At 45.0% G+C, this 22,456-nt stretch overlaps 1 protein-coding gene across 1 annotated transcript in view; it reads right to left on the bottom strand.

Moving 5' to 3' along the window:
- OVCH1 (ovochymase 1) overlaps nt 1–22,456 on the bottom strand; it is a 237,084-nt gene that overhangs the window by 2,566 nt on the left and 212,062 nt on the right. Inside the window, exons 23-26 of the mRNA XM_068273718.1 lie at nt 18,746–18,910; nt 11,979–12,201; nt 6,703–6,866; nt 2,736–2,825 (exon numbers count right to left, since the gene is read on the bottom strand). Coding sequence (XP_068129819.1) covers nt 2,736–2,825; nt 6,703–6,866; nt 11,979–12,201; nt 18,746–18,910 — 642 coding nt within the window. The remainder of the gene's footprint in view (nt 1–2,735; nt 2,826–6,702; nt 6,867–11,978; nt 12,202–18,745; nt 18,911–22,456) is intronic.

Genomic DNA, 22,456 nt, shown 5'->3' with positions numbered 1-22,456 from the left:
AGTACAGATAATACACAGACACACAGTATGCCCAAGAGGAGGTACACAACTGAAGAGCAAGGCAAGACAGCAATTCTGCATGAGCTTACAATTTAAAGAGGAGCTGTTAGGTATAAGGTCTCAGAGAAAAAAACACATATCAGTAGCTAAATATTGGCTGTACTTACATTACATATGCATTTCACTGTCCATGTTTGGATTTCACAGAATTTTTATATAGTATTTGCAGAGAATGATGCTCCTGACAGCTCATGGCAGGTTCCATGTTTGTCTGTCTTGTATGAAGCCAATTGTGATGTAATATCCTCCCTTACCTTGCTTCCTGATGATTCGACTCACAAAATAGATCAGGATCAAAGATCCTAATGGTTCATGATCCTGACAACATTACTGAGCAGTGAATATTAATTAGCCATGTGGCTAGGAACAATAGTGGACTCATGCAGTATACTCTAACGGAACATGTGCCCTGTGAACAGCACATTGATTTTAGCTGGGCTGCAAGTTACAAGCTGCTGTAACATGAGCCTGTAACTTCTCACTGTGAAAGCAGCCTTAGAGCGGGATAGGGAAATGAAGGGGAGGACCAAGATAGTGCAGTGGGGAGAAGAAGCAGCCCCAGAATGCTTTGCAGTATCTGTTATGCGTCCTGCCGGACTCCTTAGGAGCTTGGGAATAAGGAGCCTTGCTGTTCAGGAAAAATTCAAAGTAAGAGAGATTTTTAACTTCAGTATTGCCACACCTATCGCGGCAGCAGTAAATTTGGGTGCCTCCATAGGTGTCCATGTCAATAGTGGCGATAATCGGAAATTTGGATCTGAAAACATAGCGGGTGATGGTGCCATTCACTATATAGACTATGGCTACAAATAGCGAGCGCCTAATATTTATCACATTTTGTGACAAAGACTCAGTGGATTGTAGGAAAATGCATTCGTGGAGTGGTTGGGGTTAGGTGTGTGTGTGTGTGTGTGTGTGTGTGTATGGGGGGGGTTAGGTGTGTGTGTGTGTTTTGGATTACACACCAGTGCGGAGAGGAGGAAGTTAGGGTCAGGCATTGGTGGCCGGGGGGGGGGGGGGGTATGTGGGCTCGTGTGAGAATAGGATTAGATTTGGTGTTAAACATCAGCAAGGGTAAGGGGTCAACTAGGGCTAGACGTTGGTAGCGGGGGTACTCGCATCAAGATGGTGTTCGTTTTTTTTTTTTACTTTATTACTGGAATTAGCACTGCCCAATAGCAGCTATGTCCGGCGCCCAAAAATGTGGGTGCCCATTTAACGTCATATGAGAGAGGAGAAGAAGAAGTCTGCAATGCTGAATGCTGGTTTATTTGAACATGCATGAAAACATTGCACAGTGACAATTCCTTAATTACATATTACTGGTACATTGGTGGGAAGGAGGGTGGTGGTGGGTGCTGCGCTGTAAAAGCCTGACGGCCGTTTCGCGCTGTCGCACTTCATCAGAAAGATTATCTTCCGCAGAAGCGCGAAATGGCCGTCGGGCTTTTAGTGCCCAGCACCCACCAGCACCCTCTTTCCCACCAACATAACAGTATGTGCAATTTAGTATGTAATCAAGGATGTGTCACTGTACAATGTTCTCATGCACGTTCAAATAAACCAGCATTCAGCCGTTCTGACTTCTTCTCTCTTGTATGCTTGTAGATACATTGTCTTCAGTCAGAGCACGCTGGCTTGTATTTGTTGAACCTTTGTAATTTGCAGTAATTTAACCAAAATCTCCACTCACTAAAATAAGGCCCGTTTATGGTTATCCCTATTCGTGTGGTTTTGCTGCACCAGAATGCATTGTTCTGCAGTTTGTCTTCCAATTTTTTTCTTTTGTGTGTGTGCAGATAAACAAAAGCATGATTTGACAGAGAAGGCCACAATCGTCAATTGGTCCATTATTAAGCATCCTAAACCCATTATAGGTGCTTTTGGCAATTGACACAGGGCAGCATGGGTACTCTTACTCAGAGCAGGATCATCTGCCAGGGAACCTAGGCAGGTGCCTAGTGGGCGTCAGGGGCCTACCTGCCATTTTCTTTGACTTCTTCAATTCAGCTTACCAAAAGGTCCACAAATCTACTACATTGCATAGGGCCCCATTACATCTGAATCCATCTCTGTTCTGACTGGTTTGCAGTCAAGCCGCCCATACAGTGATGTACCATGCGCTGTAACACCTTTCTTGCAAGTACTGAGTATTTAATTTGCTTACAGAGTTTCTGCAAGGAAAATCCTGACACAAGGCCAACTTTGAAGAAGCTTTCTAATTACATGGACAACTAATGGAAGTAGCTAAGAAGGATTTGGTGATGTTCTGTTGGTGTTTTTACATAGCAGCATGGTATAGAGTTAGACCTATGGGATAAAATCACAAACTATTTCATAAAGAAGCACAGCCACAACAAGAGAGCCGATTTCTGATCCTTAGTCATGGCTTGTTTGAATAAGCTGCTTTCTGAAATAAAGTCGGTCATTTTAGACCAGATGTACTCTGGTTTTATCTTAACTCAGTATAGACCTACATTTAGGTGGCTTCATTAGATACTCTGAGGGACAGTTTGTGACACAATTATTCTCTGTAAGGTGCTGTGCAAGATGTAAGCCTTATATAAATACACAGCAATAGTAAAAATAACACAGGAACATAAAAAATTGTAGGACAACTCATTGATTTCACAGTTCTAGTTGTTTCTGCTACCCCAGAAGGATGTAACATTTACCTTTCGTCATTCCCCAGCCTGCAGTCAGACAACCACCCTCTGTAAGAAGTTCCCCTTGCTCGGGCAAGCATATGACGCCAACTGCATCACCTGAAATGTCAGATCAGAAGGTCAGAGGTCATCCATTTGTAGTTTATTTTATTACATCACTCATCTCATTAGTTCTCACTGACTGAAACCTGCCTGCTCACTGCTAGTCAGCCTGAAATGCCCCCTTTTAGTTACATGAGAATGAAGGGAGGAGGAGGATTACTATACCAAATGAAGCCACGCCTTCCTGCTCACTGGTAGGTTATTATGGCTTCAGACTACGCAGAATTGGCTCATCAAGTATTTTTAGCATTTTCCTTTTTTCTGTTAAAAATGCAGCTTTTTGTTTAAAGGCTTTTTGACATAATTAATGTAAAAATATTCCACTGAATGCATATCAAAAGCCAGGGATGTAATAAGAAGTCACTGGGGTACCCCCAGCAGAGAACTTTGGATGGGCCTCCCTCCCCGACCTCGCCCAAATTACCAGTACTAGGTCATTAGGTACCAGGCATGTTCCCTCACCCTGCAGAACGCAGGGTTTGTGCCCCAGCCCAAATTCTTATTACCATAAAGTGCCCATGCTGCCTCTCCCCATTCAAATGCAAAGCCTTGGCATCTTAACTTAGTGCTCCCTCCTCCTGCTCATTCAGCATACACCAGCCTTGAGGTCCACACAATTGCACCATGCTCTTGTGACATCACTTGATGCCAGTGGGTCAGAGGAGCAGTGACACCACTGTGGGGGAGCATGGATGTACAGAGCAGAGATAAGGGAGGAGGAACACTGCCAGGATAACAAAACAGTGAATTACTAACCTCTGCTCTGCTTGCATTACCATCCCTATAGCCACCCCTCTGACAGGCCCCAGTGTTTTCCCGGTTGCAGGGGCCGCAGAGGCTATTGCCATACCCTTGTTCAAAACAGTGCTTTAAAGTGTACATGCGGTGACATGCGACATGATGAGATAAACATAAGTATGTACAGAGCAAGGCATTAATAACTAGGCTGCTTTACATATATTAATGTGCAAAAGAGTTAATTTTCAGGCACTGCTTCTGTTTTCCCTGTCGGTATAATAGTAAATTGATAAGCAAAAACAGCCATAAAAGTTTTTCTGGCAGAATACAACCTCTGAGGGCAGGGGAGGAATAGAAAAAGGCCAATAGTTTATGTATTTTAATTCTGGGACACATAATAGACGGCCATTGAGCAGAGACAAAGCATTCAATCACTTTGTAAAAGTTTAAACATAGGTGTAGCCAATCCTGCCAAAATGGCTGTTCAGTACCTGTGCAGAGTGTGTTATCTGTGTAGTCATATTGCAGGACTCATCTAACACAGCTACACCTACAGGTGTGCTACATAAAATAACACCATGGGATGTCTAAAAAAAAAATAATTTTTAGGAGTAGGAGGATAAATACAATTGTTTATCTTATCAGTTTATTTTCACCTCGGGTTCATTTTAACCACTTCACCCCAAAGGCGTTTTTACCCTAGCGGACAGGAGTGATTTTCACCTTTCAGTGCTCATCCCTTTCATTTGCCAATAGCTTAATCACTACTAATCACAATGAAATGATCTATATCTTGTTTTTTTTCACCACCAATTGGGCTTTTTGGGGTTGATATAGGTTTTCAGTAATTACTTTATTTTCTATGCATTTAAAGGGAAAAACAAGGAAAAAATGAAAAAATACACTCTATCTCCAATTTCATCCCCTATAGTTTTAATATAAACACTGCTACTGTGCATAAAACCCACACATTGTATCTGCCCATTTGTTCTGGTTATCACAAGATTTTAATTATGTCCGTGGTGCAAAGTATGGTGGCAATATAGGTTTTGGAAATAAAGGTGTATTTTTTCTTTGATTTTTTCCCCACTATTTTCACATGCACAGGAATGCACACGCACAGCGACAGCAGCACTGTCTGACTTATAAATAGTCCTGCTAGATAGCCTCTTAATGGCTCCAGGACTATTTATAAGTCAGCTTGTCATTAAGTGGTTAAAGTCCAGCTCCAAGCAAGGATCTAAATTACCATCTAACAGAATATTAAGCAAAGTAGTGAAAGTTATACACTCATATCTAATGAAACTGAAGAACTCTTGAAAATCTGGTCTTGTGACCGTCCGGAAGCAGTCCTGACAAAGGAGTCAAAAGCAGTGTCTGGACAGGCAGCTGCTTGACTCAGCAACATGGGACTGTTGAACTGTGGCTGCTCTCACTCTATTCCTTCCCACACTATGACATCCCAGAAAAACTCGGATTTGATAAAGCCTGACAGTTCAAGGCAATGAGTAAGCTTCAAGCAGTATCAAAATAATCAAACTGGATGTGAGAAAACGCGTAAAAGCCGCCTCGTGTGCTCAGAACAAGGCGGCTGATTCCGCATCCAACGCGGCGGTTTGCACGCGTGGGCCTACATCTGCCAGTATGGCTAAACGCGGAGAAACCACCGCATGCTCTGATAGCGGCGCGGCTGGTTCCGCGTCCAGCGCGGCGAGTGGTACACAACACATGTCTGGTGTGGCTGGGACTGATAGTCCACACAGGTTCAGAAGGACACGCGCGCGCGCGCTGAGAGGCAGAACTTTTATGACAGCCAGAAGGGAGTCAGTTGACCAAGCCGGTCAGCTGACGATGCAACCAGTTCCCATTGGTCCAGCACTTAGGGGAGGCGCTGGAGAGCGCTGTGCTATATATACTGGGTGCTGGTCATTCACTGGTTGTCTGCCGTTGCGATCACTACGTGGAAGCACTCAGACCTTATTGTCAGATTCTGTGTAATCATTCTGTTATACTTCAGACTAGTTCCAGGGTGTTGATGATCAAGGACCTCACACCCAAGATTAGGGACTTGTGTTACCATTCTGTTATATGTCAGACTAGTTCCAGGGTGTTGATGATCACGGAGCTCACACCCAAGACTAGGTATTGTTTATTATTTGTTATGACTTACTGCTTTCTTGACCACTCTTCTGTTCACTGATTCGGTACTTCGCTATATTTGATACTCTGTTGTCAAACCCTGCTTGCCTTAAGGTGGCCACACACCATACAATTTTTTAAATATCTGTTCAATTTAAGAATTGCAATCAATTTTTCTGACTGATTGTAACATTTCAAAAATATGACCAATGAACCACACACCTATGTTAAATTTTTTCTTCAATTATGATAAAAATGATTGGAAACTCAGAGAAAATTGCTAGGGCGTGTATATTAATAAATTAACAATCCAACACACACCATACAATCCTTAGTAGAAATTGAAGCAAAATATCTGGCATTTCGGATCGATTTAAATCGAAAAAAACGGAATCCGATCAGATTTTTCAGTCGAATGAAAAAAAAAGCTTTCGATTTTTTCGAGAGATACGATCGTTTTTATCGAATTACTGTAAAATCGGATCATTTTATTGTATCGTGTGTGGCCACCTTTAGGATTACCAAATCAGCCTCCTGCCTTTGTACTTTGTATGTCCGTGTGTTGCCGACCTGGCTTGCCTGACCTTGAGAACTATCTCCTCAGTTAAGAGATAGTTCACAGATCAGTCAGTGACATCTTCCATTGGTGTCACTCACGCTCTGGTCCTACCTTCTCCCAGCCAGACTCCTCCCTGCGGGAGATTCTCAGGCTGCTGAAAGGTACTCGTTCTCTAGTGCAGTATTCCTTACTGCCTTTGTACCTGTCCTCCTGATATTGTTCTCAAAGTATTACTGTTGCACCAAACACTCATTACTCAGGTGTCCAGAGGTTAGTAATATATCTGATTATCGGTGATACTGCAGATCATCAATAATCAGGTATATAATCTGTATTCTTGGTGATACTGCAGATCACCGATAATCAGACCCTCTCTGTGTTACACCGATCGTTACACTGGATAGAAACGAATACATTTTATTGAAGATCATCTCTCACCAAGCACAAGAGGGCGCTCCAGCTCCAGCAGTCGGATGTCATACACTGGAGGTGTAGCCTCTACATCATAAAGTTCATGTGCAATACTCCTTTTCACTATGACTTCTAGTGCATCCCTTTCTGATAAGTCGGTCGCTCCCACAACCACTCTGTGTGATCCAGTGCTGAAAAGACACACCAGATAAATAATCCTCTTACTTACAGTGGGATAAAACTCATAACATAACATTGGATAAAATGTGTTTTCCTACTTTTTATTACCCATACAATTTGCATTTGCTTTTGTGCACAAGTAATGTCTGTCTACAAATTCCCAAAGTACAGATTATCTGCTCTAAAAGTTGCCATTGCATTTTATTACATAGCTGCTATATTTATATATTATATATCTAATGATCACTTCTCTGCTCCTTCTGCTTCTCTGTTCAGTACAGCTCAATTTCAGTGGTTTGTTAATGTTTACTAAATTTATCTGACAAAACAATGTAAACAAAAATAATTCCTCCTCCTCCCGACGGAATCCAGAATTCCGCGGAATTTCGTACAAATCTGGCGGAATTTTCATAGCGACGGAATTTAACACTGACGGAATCCGTGATTTCCGGCGGAACGGAATTTGCTGGTTCCGATCATCCCTAGTAGCTAGTTTGTGTGGTGGGGTGGTTTAAGGGTTAGGCGTCGGGGGAGGGTTCTGTGAGAGAGTAGAGTTAGTTGCAGATTTTATACCGATAAAGATGGACGCAATGCGGTACATGGTAGGTACCTATCCAGGCCCGTTTCTAGGGCCGTGCGGGGCGTGCCGCCGCCCGGGGCGCTGTTGGGAGGGGGCGCTATAATGGAGGGGGGAGCCGGAACTGCGGCGAGGGCAGCCCTCCCTCTCCCGGGCCGCCCTCCGTGCTCCCCCCTCAGATGCAGAGCGAGCGCAGCAGGAAGCGCTGTTTACAACTCACCTGCCTGGCTCCAAGCGCTGCTCTCTCGCCGCTGGTCTGTCTCCTCTCTCTGCATAGATGCGGATACACACACACGCTGCTTCCGGCTAAACAGGAAGCAGCGTGTGTATCCGCGAGAGAGCACCTTCCTAATGTAATGCTGGATACACACGGTGCGTTCGTGCACTCGATTTTCCCGTCGATTCCCGTCGATTCGTTTATTTCCAACATGTCCGATTTGGATTTCGATGGATCGTTAGGTCGATTCGGCATACTTTGCATGCGAATCGACCTAACGATCCATCGAAATCCAAATCGGACATGTTGGAAATAAACGAATCGACGGGAATCGACGGGAAAATCGAGTGCACGAACGCACCGTGTGTATCCAGCATAACATACACTGGGGGGCAGCTACCTATCTAACCTACACTGGGGGGCACCTACCTAATCTAACATACACTGGGGGGCACCTACCTAATCTAACCTATACTGGGGCAGCCACCTAATCTAACCTATACTGGGGGGCACCTACCTAATCTAACATACACTGGGGGGAAGCTACCTATCTAACCTATACTGGGGGGCACCTACCTAATCTAACCTATACTGGGGGGCACCTACCTAATCTAACCTATACTGGGGGGCAGCTACCTATCTAACCTATACTGGGGGCACTTATCTAACCAGCCTATACAGGTGGCAACTATACTGGCTACCTATATTGCAGGCACCTACCTAAATAACCTATACTGGGGGCACCTACCTATCTAACCTATGCTGGGGGCAACTATTCTGGCTACCTATATTAGAGGCACCCACCTAGCTAACCTGTACTGGGGCACCTACCTATCTAACATACCGGGGGTGCCTGCCTATCTAACCTATACTGGGGGCAACTATACTGGCTACCTATACTGGAGGCACCTACCTGGCTAACCTATAGCGGGGGCAACTATACTGGCTCACCTATGCCTGGCTACCTATACTGGGGTACCTATTCTTGGCTACCTATACTTGGGGGACCTATACTAAGTGCAACTAGACCGGGCTAACCTATACTGCGGGCACCCATACCTTGCTCGGGAAGGGGGGGGGGGGGGGGCGCAATTTTTACATCCTCGCCCTGGGTGCATTTTAGCCTACAAACTGCACTGTACCCATCCTTTGGGGGGAGATTGTGGAGGGCTCTTCCTGCCAGTGGCCATGCTTGGGGGGGTGTCGCCTGCACACACACACACACACTGGGTGCAGCTACAGTGTTTCCGAGCAGTGAAAGGGCTTGGAGCTCTGTTTATGTGGTTTTCTTGTTTCATGGGGGGCCTACCCGCGGCACCCCTGTTAAAGTGCTAAATGTTACGCATACTAATCCCCACATGGCAAAATTTTGCTACGTAATTAGGTGCAAGACCCTGCATATTCTGGCAAATGCACATTTGCACAAGCTGTGCCTCTTAATTTGAGCAAATTAGGCTAAGTTTGCAGCCAGATAGGTCAGGTTTCACTTTGTGATGCACACATTCTCTTGTTGCAGTTGGTTTGGCCATAGTAAAATATTGGTATTTAACCACTTGAGGACCAAAGGTTTATACCCCCCTAGTGATCAAGCCATTTTTTTTACAATTCAGAACTTCACAACTTGAACGGTTTCTTGCTCGGTCATACAATTTACCACCCAAATTAATTTTACCTACTTTTCTTCTCACTAATCGAGCTTTCTTTTGGTGGTCTCTGGTTGCTGCTGGTATTTTTTTTTTTTTTTTTTTTTTAAATTAAAAATGATCATAAAAAAAAAAAAACATTTCTTTTATTCCCCCCAAATTAGCCCTAGACTACGTTACATTATACACTACACATTATTACAGAGGCATATGCCTATGGTAGGGATTAGATTGTGAGCCGCTCGGAGGGACAGTTAAGTGACAAGGCAGTTTGTACAGCGCTGCGCTAGATCGCAGTGCTGTATACATGGTTTTTTACTATTTTAAATGTTAACAACAGCCTACCAGCTCCGATCGTGGGCTGGGAGGTGGATAGTGGTGTCCCCATGGACATCTGCACATTGGGCAAAATGGGGTGGACGCCCCCCCCGCCCCCCCAACTGTCAACTGCACCCCCTGGCCACCCCTGCTGTCTAAGTCAGAGCAGCCAGCCCAGTGTCAGACCTCCGATTAGCCGGCGACCAGTGAGTGCGGGTGCTAGGACCTCGCGGACATCGCAATGATATGTGGAAGTGACATTGCTTCCGCATATGCAGCGCGGTGTCCACGGGGGTACCGTGAGCCTGCTCTCACTGTCACTGGTCACCAGCTGATTCCGAGGTCTGACGCTGGGTTGGCTGCTGGAACTATGGTGAGTGGGGGGGAACCTGCCACTACCAAAACTGGGGGGCTCCTGTCACTGCCTAAACTGGGGGGCTCAAGTCACTGCCTAAACTGGGGGGCTCAAGTCACTGCCTAAACTGGGGGGCTCAAGTCACTGCCTAGACTGGGGGGCTCAGGTCACTACCTAAACTGGGGGGCTCAGGTCACTACCTAAACTGGGGGGCTCAGGTCACTACCTAAACTGGGGGGCTCAGGTCACTACCTAAACTGGGGGGCTCAGGTCACTGCCTAAACTGGGGGGCTCAGGTCACTACCTAAACTGGAGGGCTCAGGTCACTACCTAAACTGGGGGGCTCAGGTCACTACCTAAACTGGGGGGCTCAGGTCACTACCTAAACTGGGGGGCTCAGGTCACTACCTAAACTAGGGGGCTCAGGTCACTACCTAAACTAGGGGGCACTTGTCACCACTAGGGATGGTCCGAAATGCCAATTTCCGATTCCGCGGTAAATCCGCATTCCACCATTGCCAAATACCGATTCCGCTTTCCGCTACCAATTTCCGCATTCCGATGCGGAATTTCCGCCGGAAATCGCGGAAATTCCGCCCGACTTTAACATAGATTTTCTCAAAAACTATAAGGTCTTTTTGAAAACTTTTTTTGCATCTTGTTCAGGAGATTCTGCTTAATAAACCTTGAAAATTTGGTGTTTCTAGGCCTTACGGGGGCTTTGCTATTAACCACTAAAGTCGGCGGATTTTTACTGTAATGTAAATGCAGAAAATAGGCAGATGCGGATTTTCTGCATTTTACATTACAGTAAAAATCCGCCGACTTTAGCGGTTAATAGCACATAGGTTACACATTAATAGGTTTATTAAGCAGAATCTCCTGAACAAGATGCAAAAAAAAGTTTTCAAAAAGACCTTATAGTTGTTGAGAAAATCGATGTTAAAGTCGGGCGGAATTTCAGCGATTTCCGGCGGAAATTTCCGCGATTTCCGGTGGAAATCCGCCTAACACTTGCATTACCGATTTCCGTATTCCGATGCGGAAATGCAATTTCCGAGCGGAATTTCGGAAATTGCATTTCCGTGGAATCCGAATGAGCATCCCTAGTCACCACCTATACTAGGGGAGGGGGTCCTGGTCACTAAAAATAGTGGGTCAATGTCTACCTAAACTGGTGGCGTTTCAGGTGCTCACAATCTTAATTCCTACTATAGTCGTAGTCTAATATCCCACCATTGCCAAGTTCATTTAAATTTGGCTCCACCCATGACCACACCCACATCCTGGTCTGGCACAGCACTATTACCCTCATTTTTTGGCACAGCTTTCCCCCCTGTATTTTGGCATGGCTTCCCCCCTCCCCTGTTTGCCCCCCCCCAGCAAATTTTCTGCGAAAACCCATGGGTGGCCCCCTGTGTTTACTGCAGGGAATGCACACTCGAGCGAGAACTTTTTCCCTGCAAATCACACCTCTCACGACATGACTGAGGAACGAGAGAGCCACTCTGCGCCTGCCATCCTGCCTTAGGCGGTCACGGAGAACTTAATACAGATATCTTACTATCGGCATTACTGGGCGCCCAAATTTCCAGGCACCTTTATTGGATGCACGCCCCACCTGCAGTGGCAGTGTGGACTATGGTTACCCACTGCATACATTAATGTTTGATTCTCTACACTATTGACTACTCTACAAAGATTTGACTTGTTACTTAGCTCTGTGCTGGCAGCACATTAGACATCCTCATTGCAATATCACCTGAAGTATCAGCTGTGCTGGTAGACATGTGAAATAGTTTTAGAAGATCCTATCATTCCTTTCTGTAGAGTAACTATGGTCAAGAGCCTTCATATGGCACACAGGTGAAACAGCTAGATTTATACTGTTTGGATGTGGATTTTTAAATTATGCAAAATGTGAAAAGACATACACATTTGAATACGCCCCTGGAGTAAACTGAGATCCATGTAAAGCGTTTAGACTGCATTCTAAGGCCGGCTCCTCCTTACATGAACTTGCAATGCGCTGCTGTCAGAAGCCACTTCTCATGGATGATGGTTGCTCCGCAGTAGTGCTTTCTTCTCTTGTCCTGCAGGCTGACAAGCCATGGCCAGGACTTCCAGGCCGCTGCCTGCCCACCGACCACTCGCGCCGTCCCTAACTTATCCAACACAATGTGCGGGATGTTGATGGACTTTGGAATGGGATCTATGAGTGGGATTCCACAGCGGCCTCAAAGTTATAAAAAAGTAAAAATACAAAAGAAAAACTTAACAGGATGACAACCATACACTGCACAGCTATAAGATAAACAAGAAGAAAATAACATATGCACTCAATGAGGACCTTATTAGCTGCTTATTTATACAGTTAATCTAATCAGCAAATCACAGCCAATCTTTAACTGGTTAAAATAAGAAATAAAAAGAAAAAAAAAAAAGGTAAAGACAAAAAAATGGCTTCTTTTTTTTATAGCAGAAAACCTCCTCATGAAGATCCCTTACATCCTCGAATGTGCTTGATCCAATCAGGAGCGGACCTACCATGAAGCCACCTGGATCACCTCATTCAGGCAGCAAAAACTAGGAGTGGCATTTGGACAAAAAATTTGGGCCACCTGGTGTCTGCCTCCTCTCCACTCTCCTGCCCACTTTCCTGGCACACACACTACCCTCCTCATCCATGCATCCCTGATTTCACATCCTCACTCAACCATTGGCACCTGCCGGCCTTTGACATCATAAGCAGGTGAAGTGCCAAAATATGCCTCTTATCGAGGTATGTAATGGTAAAACCCCATCACTGGTGAGAGATCACCACGGCAAGTCAGAGGGGAAGCTTTGGCACATGGCCAAACAGGCAGGGGTGCTGGCTTCATACCTGCTAATCACAACCACCTGCTGCTCCTTTTTGCTAACTGGTGCTAATGGTCTTGCGAGCGGGACCACTTCACCACCATTGGGCCAATCACTACACTTGATCAGTAGCAGTGACATCTGATAGGTGTGTGTGTAGGTGTGTGTGTGCAAGTTGGTGTGTGTGTGTGTGTGTGTGTGTGTGTAGGTGTGTGTGTGTGTGTAGGTGTGTGTGTGTGTGTAGGTGTGTGTGTGTGTGTAGGTGTGTGTGTGTGTGTGTGTGTGTGTAGGTGTGTGTGTGTGTGTAGGTGTGTGTGTGTGTGTAGGTGTGTGTGTGTGTAGGTGTGTGTGTGTGTAGGTGTGTGTGTGTGTGTGTAGGTGTGTGTGTGTGTAGGTGTGTGTGTGTGTAGGTGTGTGTGTGTAGGTGTGTGTGTAGGTGTGTGTGTGTAGGTGTGTGTGTGTAGGTGTGTGTAGGTGTAGGTGTGTGTGTGTAGGTGTGTGTAGGTGTAGGTGTGTGTAGGTGTAGGTGTGTGTAGGTGTAGGTGTGTGTGTGTGTGTAGGTGTGTGTAGGTGTGTGTAGGTGTGTGTAGGTGTGTATGTGTAGGTGTGTGTGTAGGTGTGTGTGTGTGTGTAGGTGTGTGTGTGTGTGTAGGTGTGTGTGTGTGTGTAGGTGTGTGTGTGTGTAGGTGTGTGTGTGTGTAGGTGTGTGTGTGTGTAGGTGTGTGTGTGTGTAGGTGTGTGTGTGTGTAGGTGTGTGTGTGTGTAGGTGTGTGTGTGTGTAGGTGTGTGTGTGTGTAGGTGTGTGTGTGTGTAGGTGTGTGTGTGTGTAGGTGTGTAGGTGTGTAGGTGTGTGTAGGTGTGTGTAGGTGTGTAGGTGTGTGTGTGTGTGTAGGTGTGTGTGTGTGTAGGTGTGTGTGTGTGTAGGTGTGTGTGTGTGTGTGTGTAGGTGTGTGTGTGTGTAGGTGTGTGTGTAGGTGTGTAGGTGTGTGTAGGTGTGTGTAGGTGTAGGTGTGTGTGTGTGTGTAGGTGTGTGTGTGTGTAAGTGTGTAGGTGTGTGTAGGTGTGTAGGTGTGTGTAGGTGTGTGTAGGTGTGTGTAGGTGTGTGTAGGTGTGTGTGTGTGTAGGTGTGTGTGTGTGTGTGTGTGTGTGTTTATGTGTGTGTGTGTGTGTGTGTGTGTGTGTAGGTGTGTGTAGGTGTGTGTAGGTGGCATCCTCCAAAGTTTGCTTCAGGAAGCAGAAAGTCTAGAGCCGGCCCTGGATCCTGGATAAACAGAACACGAAAAATATCTCCTAAGAGAAAACTTAGGAGAAAAAGTAAATTGGATTGGGTGCTGCCCTAAGTAGCTTTAAATTTAATGCGAGTTTACAGTTTACACCAGTCTTTCTTAACCTTTTTACCCTAGAGGAACCCTACATATTTTTGGATCTCAAGGAACCCCTGCAAACATTTTTTTGCTCTTAAAGAGAACCAGAGACAAAGCACCCTTATGTATTTTCCCATATATATCAATGGGAACATGAAATTGAACACCTACTCTGATAAGAATCCCCGACTGAGCATTCAATCTAGCTTTGCCCGGAATGATTATAGCTGAGTCAGTCTTCTGTGATGTCTTTTCAAGTCCAAGTCTGCCCCCATTGTGGCTCTGCTTTGCTGCTGTGGATCCTCCTAGCAGGAAAGCAGAGCCAGAAGGGGGCAGGTGTTTACTGTCATGTTCCCATTGATATATATGGGAAAATACATGAGGGTGCTTCATCTCTGGTTCTCTTTAAGGAACCCCTGCATTTATTTTGCAGGTGGCATGGTAGGTGTCAGGGGGCATAACTAGACTTAATAGGGCCCCCCTGCAAAAACGATAGCATTGGGCCCCCTTGGTCCCCGAACCCCATGAGGGTCACGTGATCAGGAGTCGACGAATGGCAACAGGGAATGTTCCTGCTATGAAGCACCGTCTGGAAGCAGGAAAAACTTAGAGGAGGTGGCAGGGACGGTTCTTGTGAGCGAACGGGGAGGTTGCTTTTCTAATTGACTGTACTTGCGGTTGGGGAGAGGTAGGAGGTAGGAGGAAGTGCCTAGAGATGAGCGTAATGACCTAATTACGATTTCGCGTAATTAGTGTAATTACGATTATGGCCGTAAGTACATAATCGTAATGAAGAAGGATTTCGCGAAATTTCGCGTAAGCGTAATTTTCGCATTACAGTGGGTTCATGCCGTAATTTCGCATTAAACGCTACCGTAATTTCGCATTAAACCGTAACGCTCCGTATAATATAAAAAAGCCGTCGACTTTAAGGGTTAATAGCAAAGTCCCCTTAAATGCTAAGAGCCTCAAATTTGGAGAATATATTAAGGAGATCAGGAGGAATAAGAGGAAAAATTTTTTTTTCAAAAAGACCTTATAGTTTTTGAGAAAATCGATGTTAAAGTTTCAAAGTAAAAATGTATACATTTAAAAACCCGCCGACTTTAACGGTTAATAGCAAAGCCTGCTTAAAGTTTAGGAACACCAAATTCCTAGGGTATATTAAGGGGATCAGTGGGAATAAGAGGAAAAAATTTTTTTTCAAAAAGACCTTATAGTTTTTGAGAAAATCGATTTTTAAGTTTCAAGGGCGAAAATGTCTTTTAAATTCGGAAAATGTCAGTTTTTTTTGCACAGGTAACGATAGTGTATTATTTTCATAGATTCCCCCAAGTGGGAAGAGTTTTACTTACTTCGTTCTGAGTGTGGGAAATATAAAAAAAAAACGACGTGGGGTCCCCCCTCCCAGACCTCTTTAACCCCTTGTCCCCCATGCAGGCTGGGATAGCCAGAATGCGGAGCACCGGCCGCGTGGGGCTCCGCACCCTGACTATACCAGCCCGCATGGTCCATGGATTGGGGGGTCTCGGAGGGGGAGGGGCAGCCAAGCTTTCCCCTCCCCCTCCGAGCCCTTGTCCAATCCAAGGACAAGGGGCTCTTCTCCACCTCCGATGGGCGGTGGAGGTGGAGGCCGCGATTTCCTGGGGGGAGGGTTCATGGTGGAATCTGGGAGTCCCCTTTAAAAAGGGGTCCCCCAGATGCCCACCCCCCCTCCCAGGAGAAATGAGTATAGAGGTACTTGTACCCCTTACCCATTTCCTTTAAGAGTTAAAAGTAAATAAACACACAGACACTTAGAAAAAGTATTTTAATTGAACAAAAAACATAACCACGAAAAAAGTCCTTTAATATTCTTAATTAACCATTAATACTTACCTGTCCCTTTAAAAGCCAGTTCCCACGCAATATCCTCGGAAATATACTAATCAGTTACAATATAACAAAGTTATTACAATGTAACAACTTTGTTACATTGTAACTACGCCGCACCCGACGTCACTCGCCGCTCAGCCGCCGCACCCGCACGCACCCGACAGAGCTCTGAGCTATATAGCTCAGAGCTCCCTAAGCATCTTTGTATTTGGGCTCCAAGGAGCCCCATTGGTCCTTAGCAGACCAATGGGGTTCCTTTAAATCAGAAGGAACCCCATTGGTCTGCTAAGGACCAATGGGGCTCCTTGGAGCCCAAATACAAAGATGCTTACAGAGCTCTGAGCTATATAGCTCAGAGCTCTGTCGGGTGCGTGCGGGACGCTAAGACCCGGCTGGCTCCAGGTGTCCACCCCGCCCACATCTGTCACCCACATGTCACCCACATGTGGGTGACATGTGGGTGACATGTGGGAGAGGCGGGGAAGGCAGCGGGAGCCGGCGGGGACTTAGCGTCCCGCACGCACCCGACAGAGCTCTGAGCTATATAGCTCAGAGCTCTCTAAGCATCTTTGTATTTGGGCTCCAAGGAGCCCCATTGGTCCTTAGCAGACCAATGGGGTTCCTTCTGATTTAAAGGAACCCCATTGGTCTGCTAAGGACCAATGGGGCTCCTTGGAGCCCAAATACAAAGATGCTTACAGAGCTCTGAGCTATATAGCTCAGAGCTCTGTCGGGTGCGTGCGGGTGCGGCGGCTGAGCGGCGAGTGACGTCGGGTGCGGCGTAGTTACAATGTAACAAAGTTGTTACATTGTAATAACTTTGTTATATTGTAACTGATTAGTATATTTCCGAGGATATTGCGTGGGAACTGGCTTTTAAAGGGACAGGTAAGTATTAATGGTTAATTAAGAATATTAAAGGACTTTTTTCGTGGTTATGTTTTTTGTTCAATTAAAATACTTTTTCTAAGTGTCTGTGTGTTTATTTACTTTTAACTCTTAAAGGAAATGGGTAAGGGGTACAAGTACCTCTATACTCATTTCTCCTGGGAGGGGGGGTGGGCATCTGGGGGGCCCCTTTTTAAAGGGGACTCCCAGATTCCACCATGAACCCCCCCCCCCCCCAGGAAATCGCGGCCTCCACCTCCACCGCCCATCGGAGGTGGAGAAGAGCCCCTTGTCCTTGGATTGGACAAGGGCTCGGAGGGGGAGGGGAAAGCTTGGCTGCCCCTCCCCTTCCGACACCCCCCCATTCCATGGACCATGCGGGCTGGTATAGTCAGGGTGCGGAGCCCCACGCGGCCGGTGCTCCGCATTCTGGCTATCCCAGCCTGCATGGGGGACAAGGGGTTAAAGAGGTCTGGGAGGGGGGACCCCACGTCGTCTTTTTTTTTATATTTCCCACACTCAGAACGAAGTAAGTAAAACTCTTCCCACTTGGGGGAATCTATGAAAATAATACACTATTGTTACCTGTGCAAAAAAACTGACATTTTCCGAATTTAAAAGACATTTTCGCCCTTGAAACTTAAAAATCGATTTTCTCAAAAACTATAAGGTCTTTTTGAAAAAAAATTTTTTCCTCTTATTCCCACTGATCCCCTTAATATACCCTGGGAATTTGGTGTTCCTAAACTTTAAGCAGGCTTTGCTATTAACCGTTAAAGTCGGCGGGTTTTTAAATGTTTACATTTTTCCTTTGAAACTTTAACATCGATTTTCTCAAAAACTATAAGGTCTTTTTGAAAAAATTTTTTTTCCTCTTATTCCTCCTGATCTCCTTAATATATTCTCCAAATTTGAGGCTCTTAGCATTTAAGGGGGCTTTGCTATTAACCCTTAAAGTCGGCGGCTTTTTTATATTATACGGAGCGTTACGGTTTAACGCGAAATTACGGTAGCGTTTAATGCGAAATTACGGCATGAACGAAACGCGAAATTTCGCATTGAAAATTACGCTTACGGTATTTTCAATTACGATTTTAATGGCAATTACGCTACCGCAATTTCGCATCGTAATCGCGAATTTCGCATGCGTAATTATAGTAATGCGAAATTTCGAAAATTTCAGCTCAACTCTAGAAGTGCCCCCAAAGCCTCCGTTCCCCCCTGCGATGGCGGAGGTCACAGGGGTGATTGCTACGCCCATGGTAGGTGTGATGGTTTACCTCTCTCTGCCCCTATTACAATACCCCTCCTTATTCAGTCTTCTTATTCTAGTGCTTATTATTCATGTGCTCATTCTACCCAGAAATGTAGCGCTTCTTTTTACAGTACCCCCCTATTATAATGTGCTCTATCATACTTACCCCACAGTGGAAGAAAATGCCAAGGGAACCCCTGCAGAGTACTCAAGGAACCCTGGTTAGGAAATCTTGGTTCACTATAGCTGTCTAAAGAGATCAGCTTGGTAATATGGGAGCACACAAGAGGCAGTGAGTATTATTCTGGATTCCAAATGGAGTCTAAATTAGTAGGCTAAAGTTCCAGAAGATGGGGGCAGCGACTGCAGTGGACATGCTCATCAACACGCCCGGGAAATATGTGTGTAATTTGCCCATTGAATGTAGCTTGCTAAAATACTTGTAAAACATAACTGGCGTGTTTATATTTTTGTTATTGAAGAAACATGTATTTATGCTTTAAATGTATAAATCTCAAGTCATGAAATGCTCAACTCACCATCTTTCTTAGTGGACCTCAAGGGCAGCCGCGCCTCAGCATTCATAGCAGTATAATGGAGGTGAAACCCACGGCGCCCGATGGACACATCACTGTGGAAGTGGAGTGTTAAGCTGCTGCCACGGGACTGCAGGCTCAGCCTGGACTTTTCGCCACACAGAGTAGCTAGAAAAACACAGAAGCCACTTCACCTTAAAGGGCACCCGAGATAAGAAGAATATGGAGGCTGCCATATTTATTTCTTTTTCAGGAATACCAGTTGCCTGGCAGTCTTTCTGATCCTGTGTCTCTAATGCTTTTAGCCATAGACCCTGAACAAGCATGCAGCAGATTCAGGTACTTTGACTTGGCTTTTACTAGATTAGCCATATGCTTGTTCCATGGTTTTGATTCATACACTACTAATGCCAGAAGATCAGCGGGGCTGCCAGGCAACTGGCATGGTTTACAAGGAAATAAATATGGCAGTCTCCATATCCTTCTCAACTCGGGTTCCCTTTAGGCTACTTTCCCACCAAGACTTTGCGTTTTAGGGGAAGGTATGGTTGCATAACGTGACCCTAACACAACGCATGGTGGTATTGAAGTTGGACGTCAGATTGAGCTGCGTTATGCAGCTCTCAAAGCACCCGCTCCAGGTTAGTGATAGGAAGTCCGGATCTTTTTAAGGATTCGGATGATTTGAATCAGATCATTGAAAAGATCCGGATCTTTTGAACTGAATCATTTGAATCATTTTACTAGGGAAGCAGACTGGGTGAAATGACTAGCAGGACAGGACTTTCCCTGCACTGTACATTCTGTATGTTCCTGTTTCTTCCAGACAGACATCCACTGTGAACCGAATCTTTCATTGTGATGATCCGGATGATTCGACTCACAAAAAAGATGCGGATCAAATGAACAATTTGATTCGTTTATGATCCGGACAACACTAGGAGTCCTACCAGGAGTCTCCACAGTGCAGTGAATATTAATTAGCCATGTGGCTGGCCACAGACAGAAGTGGAGACCTCCTCCTCCAAAATTACTGAGCATGTGCAAACAGTCAAACGTGGCTTATCCCAGTATAACCTACAGCATGCAGCACTTTGTTTAAACGTGCTGCGTTACTATGTACCGAAACGTGTGCACTGTGAACAGCACATGGATTTTACAGTGCTGTGAGGTGGGCTGCGTTACTGGCTGCTGTAACGTGGGACTTTAACGTCCCACTGTGAAACCAGCCTTAAAGTGGACCTGTAGTACATCTGTCTGCTGGGGAACTATGTTGAGAAAGTAACAGCCTCTGTCATTTAATCAATTTAAGAAAACATTTATTTTAGACACACCGCATCATGCACGAAAAAGTGGTAAATTTGCCATCAACAGGCAATGCACGGTAATCACTGGTACTAAGAGCTGCCCGTCACTATTGGCCCCATGCACATTACCGGCATAATGCACACATTGCTATGGTAATGCGTGGTGTAATACGCATGGTGCTAATTGGTTAACCGACAGTGATTCCCTGGTGTCCATACCATACCTGTGCACAGCAATTTTACCGGCCTTTTGTGCATCAGGCCCACTGTATCTTATTTGTTCACATAATCGCCTCCTTTATTTAAGCATTTATCATATTTTTACAAGGTTTTCAATCAGATTGCTGTAGTAGCATCACACTCCTGAGTTGGACATGGGGGGGGGGGGGGGGTAGTTAATGCTGTATGTTAATGTTGCTGAACAAACAGAATATATTTATATTACAGGGGTATTAAAAACCAAACCTATCAAACTTATTTGTACAATTACTTGAGGAAGCGTTCACGGGAAGTTGGGAACCCAAAACAGACTGTGCCAACACAATCATGACAAGGCAGATAAAAATATTGTGCTTTTCTCCTGGCAGACTCAAAGCACTTTAGCAGTGTTATGGTGTCTAGCCCAAGGACTCCTTACATAAAGCAGAACTGAAGATTAGTTAAAAACAAAGTTTCACTTACCTAGGGCTTCCCTAAGACCCCTGCAGCCATCCTGTGCCTACGCCGGTCCTCTATGATCCTCCATTCTCCTACCCTGGTGCAGTTTCATTACACCGCCAACTTGTAAGTAGAGATGGCTCGAACCTCCGATTTTAGGTTCGTGATCCTCAAACGTGAACTTCTGCAAAAGTTTGTGTTAGCGTGAACTTTGCGAACCGCAATAGACTTTAATGGGCAGGCGAACTTTCAAAACTTCAAACATTAACCCATTCGCGTTCCGTCGGTTTCACTTGAGCAATGTTCACCACCCATTGATTAGCCTATAACTTTATCACTACTTATCACAATGAACTGATCTATATCTTGTTTTTTCCGCCACCAATTAGGCTTTCTTTGGGTGGTACATTTTGCTAAGAGCCACTTTACTGTAAATGCATTTTAACAGGAAGAATAAGAAAATACTGAAAAAATTCATTATTTCTCAGTTTTCAGCCATTATAGTTTTAAAATACATGCCTCCATAATTAAAACTCACGTATTGTATTTGCCCATATGTCCCGGTTTTTACACTGTTAAAATTATGTCCCTATCACAATGTATGGCGACAATATTTTATTTGGAAATAAAGGTGCATTTTTTCCGTTTTGCATCTATCACTATTTACAAGTTTAAAATAAAAAAAAAAATAGAAATATTTCATCTTTACATTGATATTTAAAAAGTTTAGACCCTTTAAACTTACATTTTTTTTTATTGTAATGGGTTTTTTTTTATATTAAACAATTTATTTGGGTATTTTTGGGAGGGTGGGGTGTAAACCATAGTTTTTTAATGTAATTGTGTGTTGATTTAATTATTTTTTTACTTTTTGTTGTAGTTTTACTTTTTGGCCACAAGATGGCGGCCATGAGTTTGTTTACATGACGTCACTAAGCGTAACACACGCTTAGAGTGACGCATCGGGTAGGGAACAGCCAGAAAAAGCGAAGCTTCCGAGAGAAGCTGTTGCTTTTTCAGCAGGGGAGAGGAATCAGTGATCGGGCACCATAGCCCGATTCACTGATTGCCTGGCTAACGAACCGCGGGCCGGGAGCACGCGCGCAATCGGCCGCGGGAGCGCGCATGGTTCCTGGACGTAGTTTCTACGTCCAGGAACCAAAATAGGTTAATTCTGGCCACAAATGATGGAAAAGATGTTTCAAAGGGTCTAACACCTGGAGGGGGGCATGGCGGAGTGGGATACATGCTAAAAGTCCCCAGGGAAAATTATGGATTTGACGCACAGCAGGTTTTAAGGGCAGAAATCACATTGCATGCTAAATTGGAGGCATAAAGTGCTTGAAAACATCTTGCATGTGTATACATCAATCAGGGAGTGTAATTAGAGTACTGCTTCACACTGACACACCAAACTCACTGTGTAACGCACCGAAAACAGCAGTTTGTGTAGTGATGGCCGTGCTGGACTGGTGCGCACCATAGCGAGAGTGCAGGTGATTGCGGTTTTCAAGCCCATATGGTCGCCGGGCTGTGCTAGCTCAATGATAGAACAACAGCGACTGTCCAGCTGATCAAATTTGGTCTGTCCACAATGAAGCAATGACCTTATTATGTGCCCCCCAACACTCCTATAGCCAGCGGTCATTGCTTCATTGTGATACGCAAGCCCCTTCACCGCGGCAAGGTAACAATCACGAAGGGGAATTGGCACATGTACATGCCTTTTGTTTTGTTGTTGCAGCCGCAA

This window comes from Hyperolius riggenbachi, chromosome 3 (assembly GCF_040937935.1).
Source record: "Hyperolius riggenbachi isolate aHypRig1 chromosome 3, aHypRig1.pri, whole genome shotgun sequence".
Lineage (NCBI taxonomy): Eukaryota > Metazoa > Chordata > Amphibia > Anura > Hyperoliidae > Hyperolius > Hyperolius riggenbachi.
The sequence above is the reverse complement of the archived record's forward strand: the minus strand, read 5'-3'. Positions and strand labels throughout refer to the sequence as shown.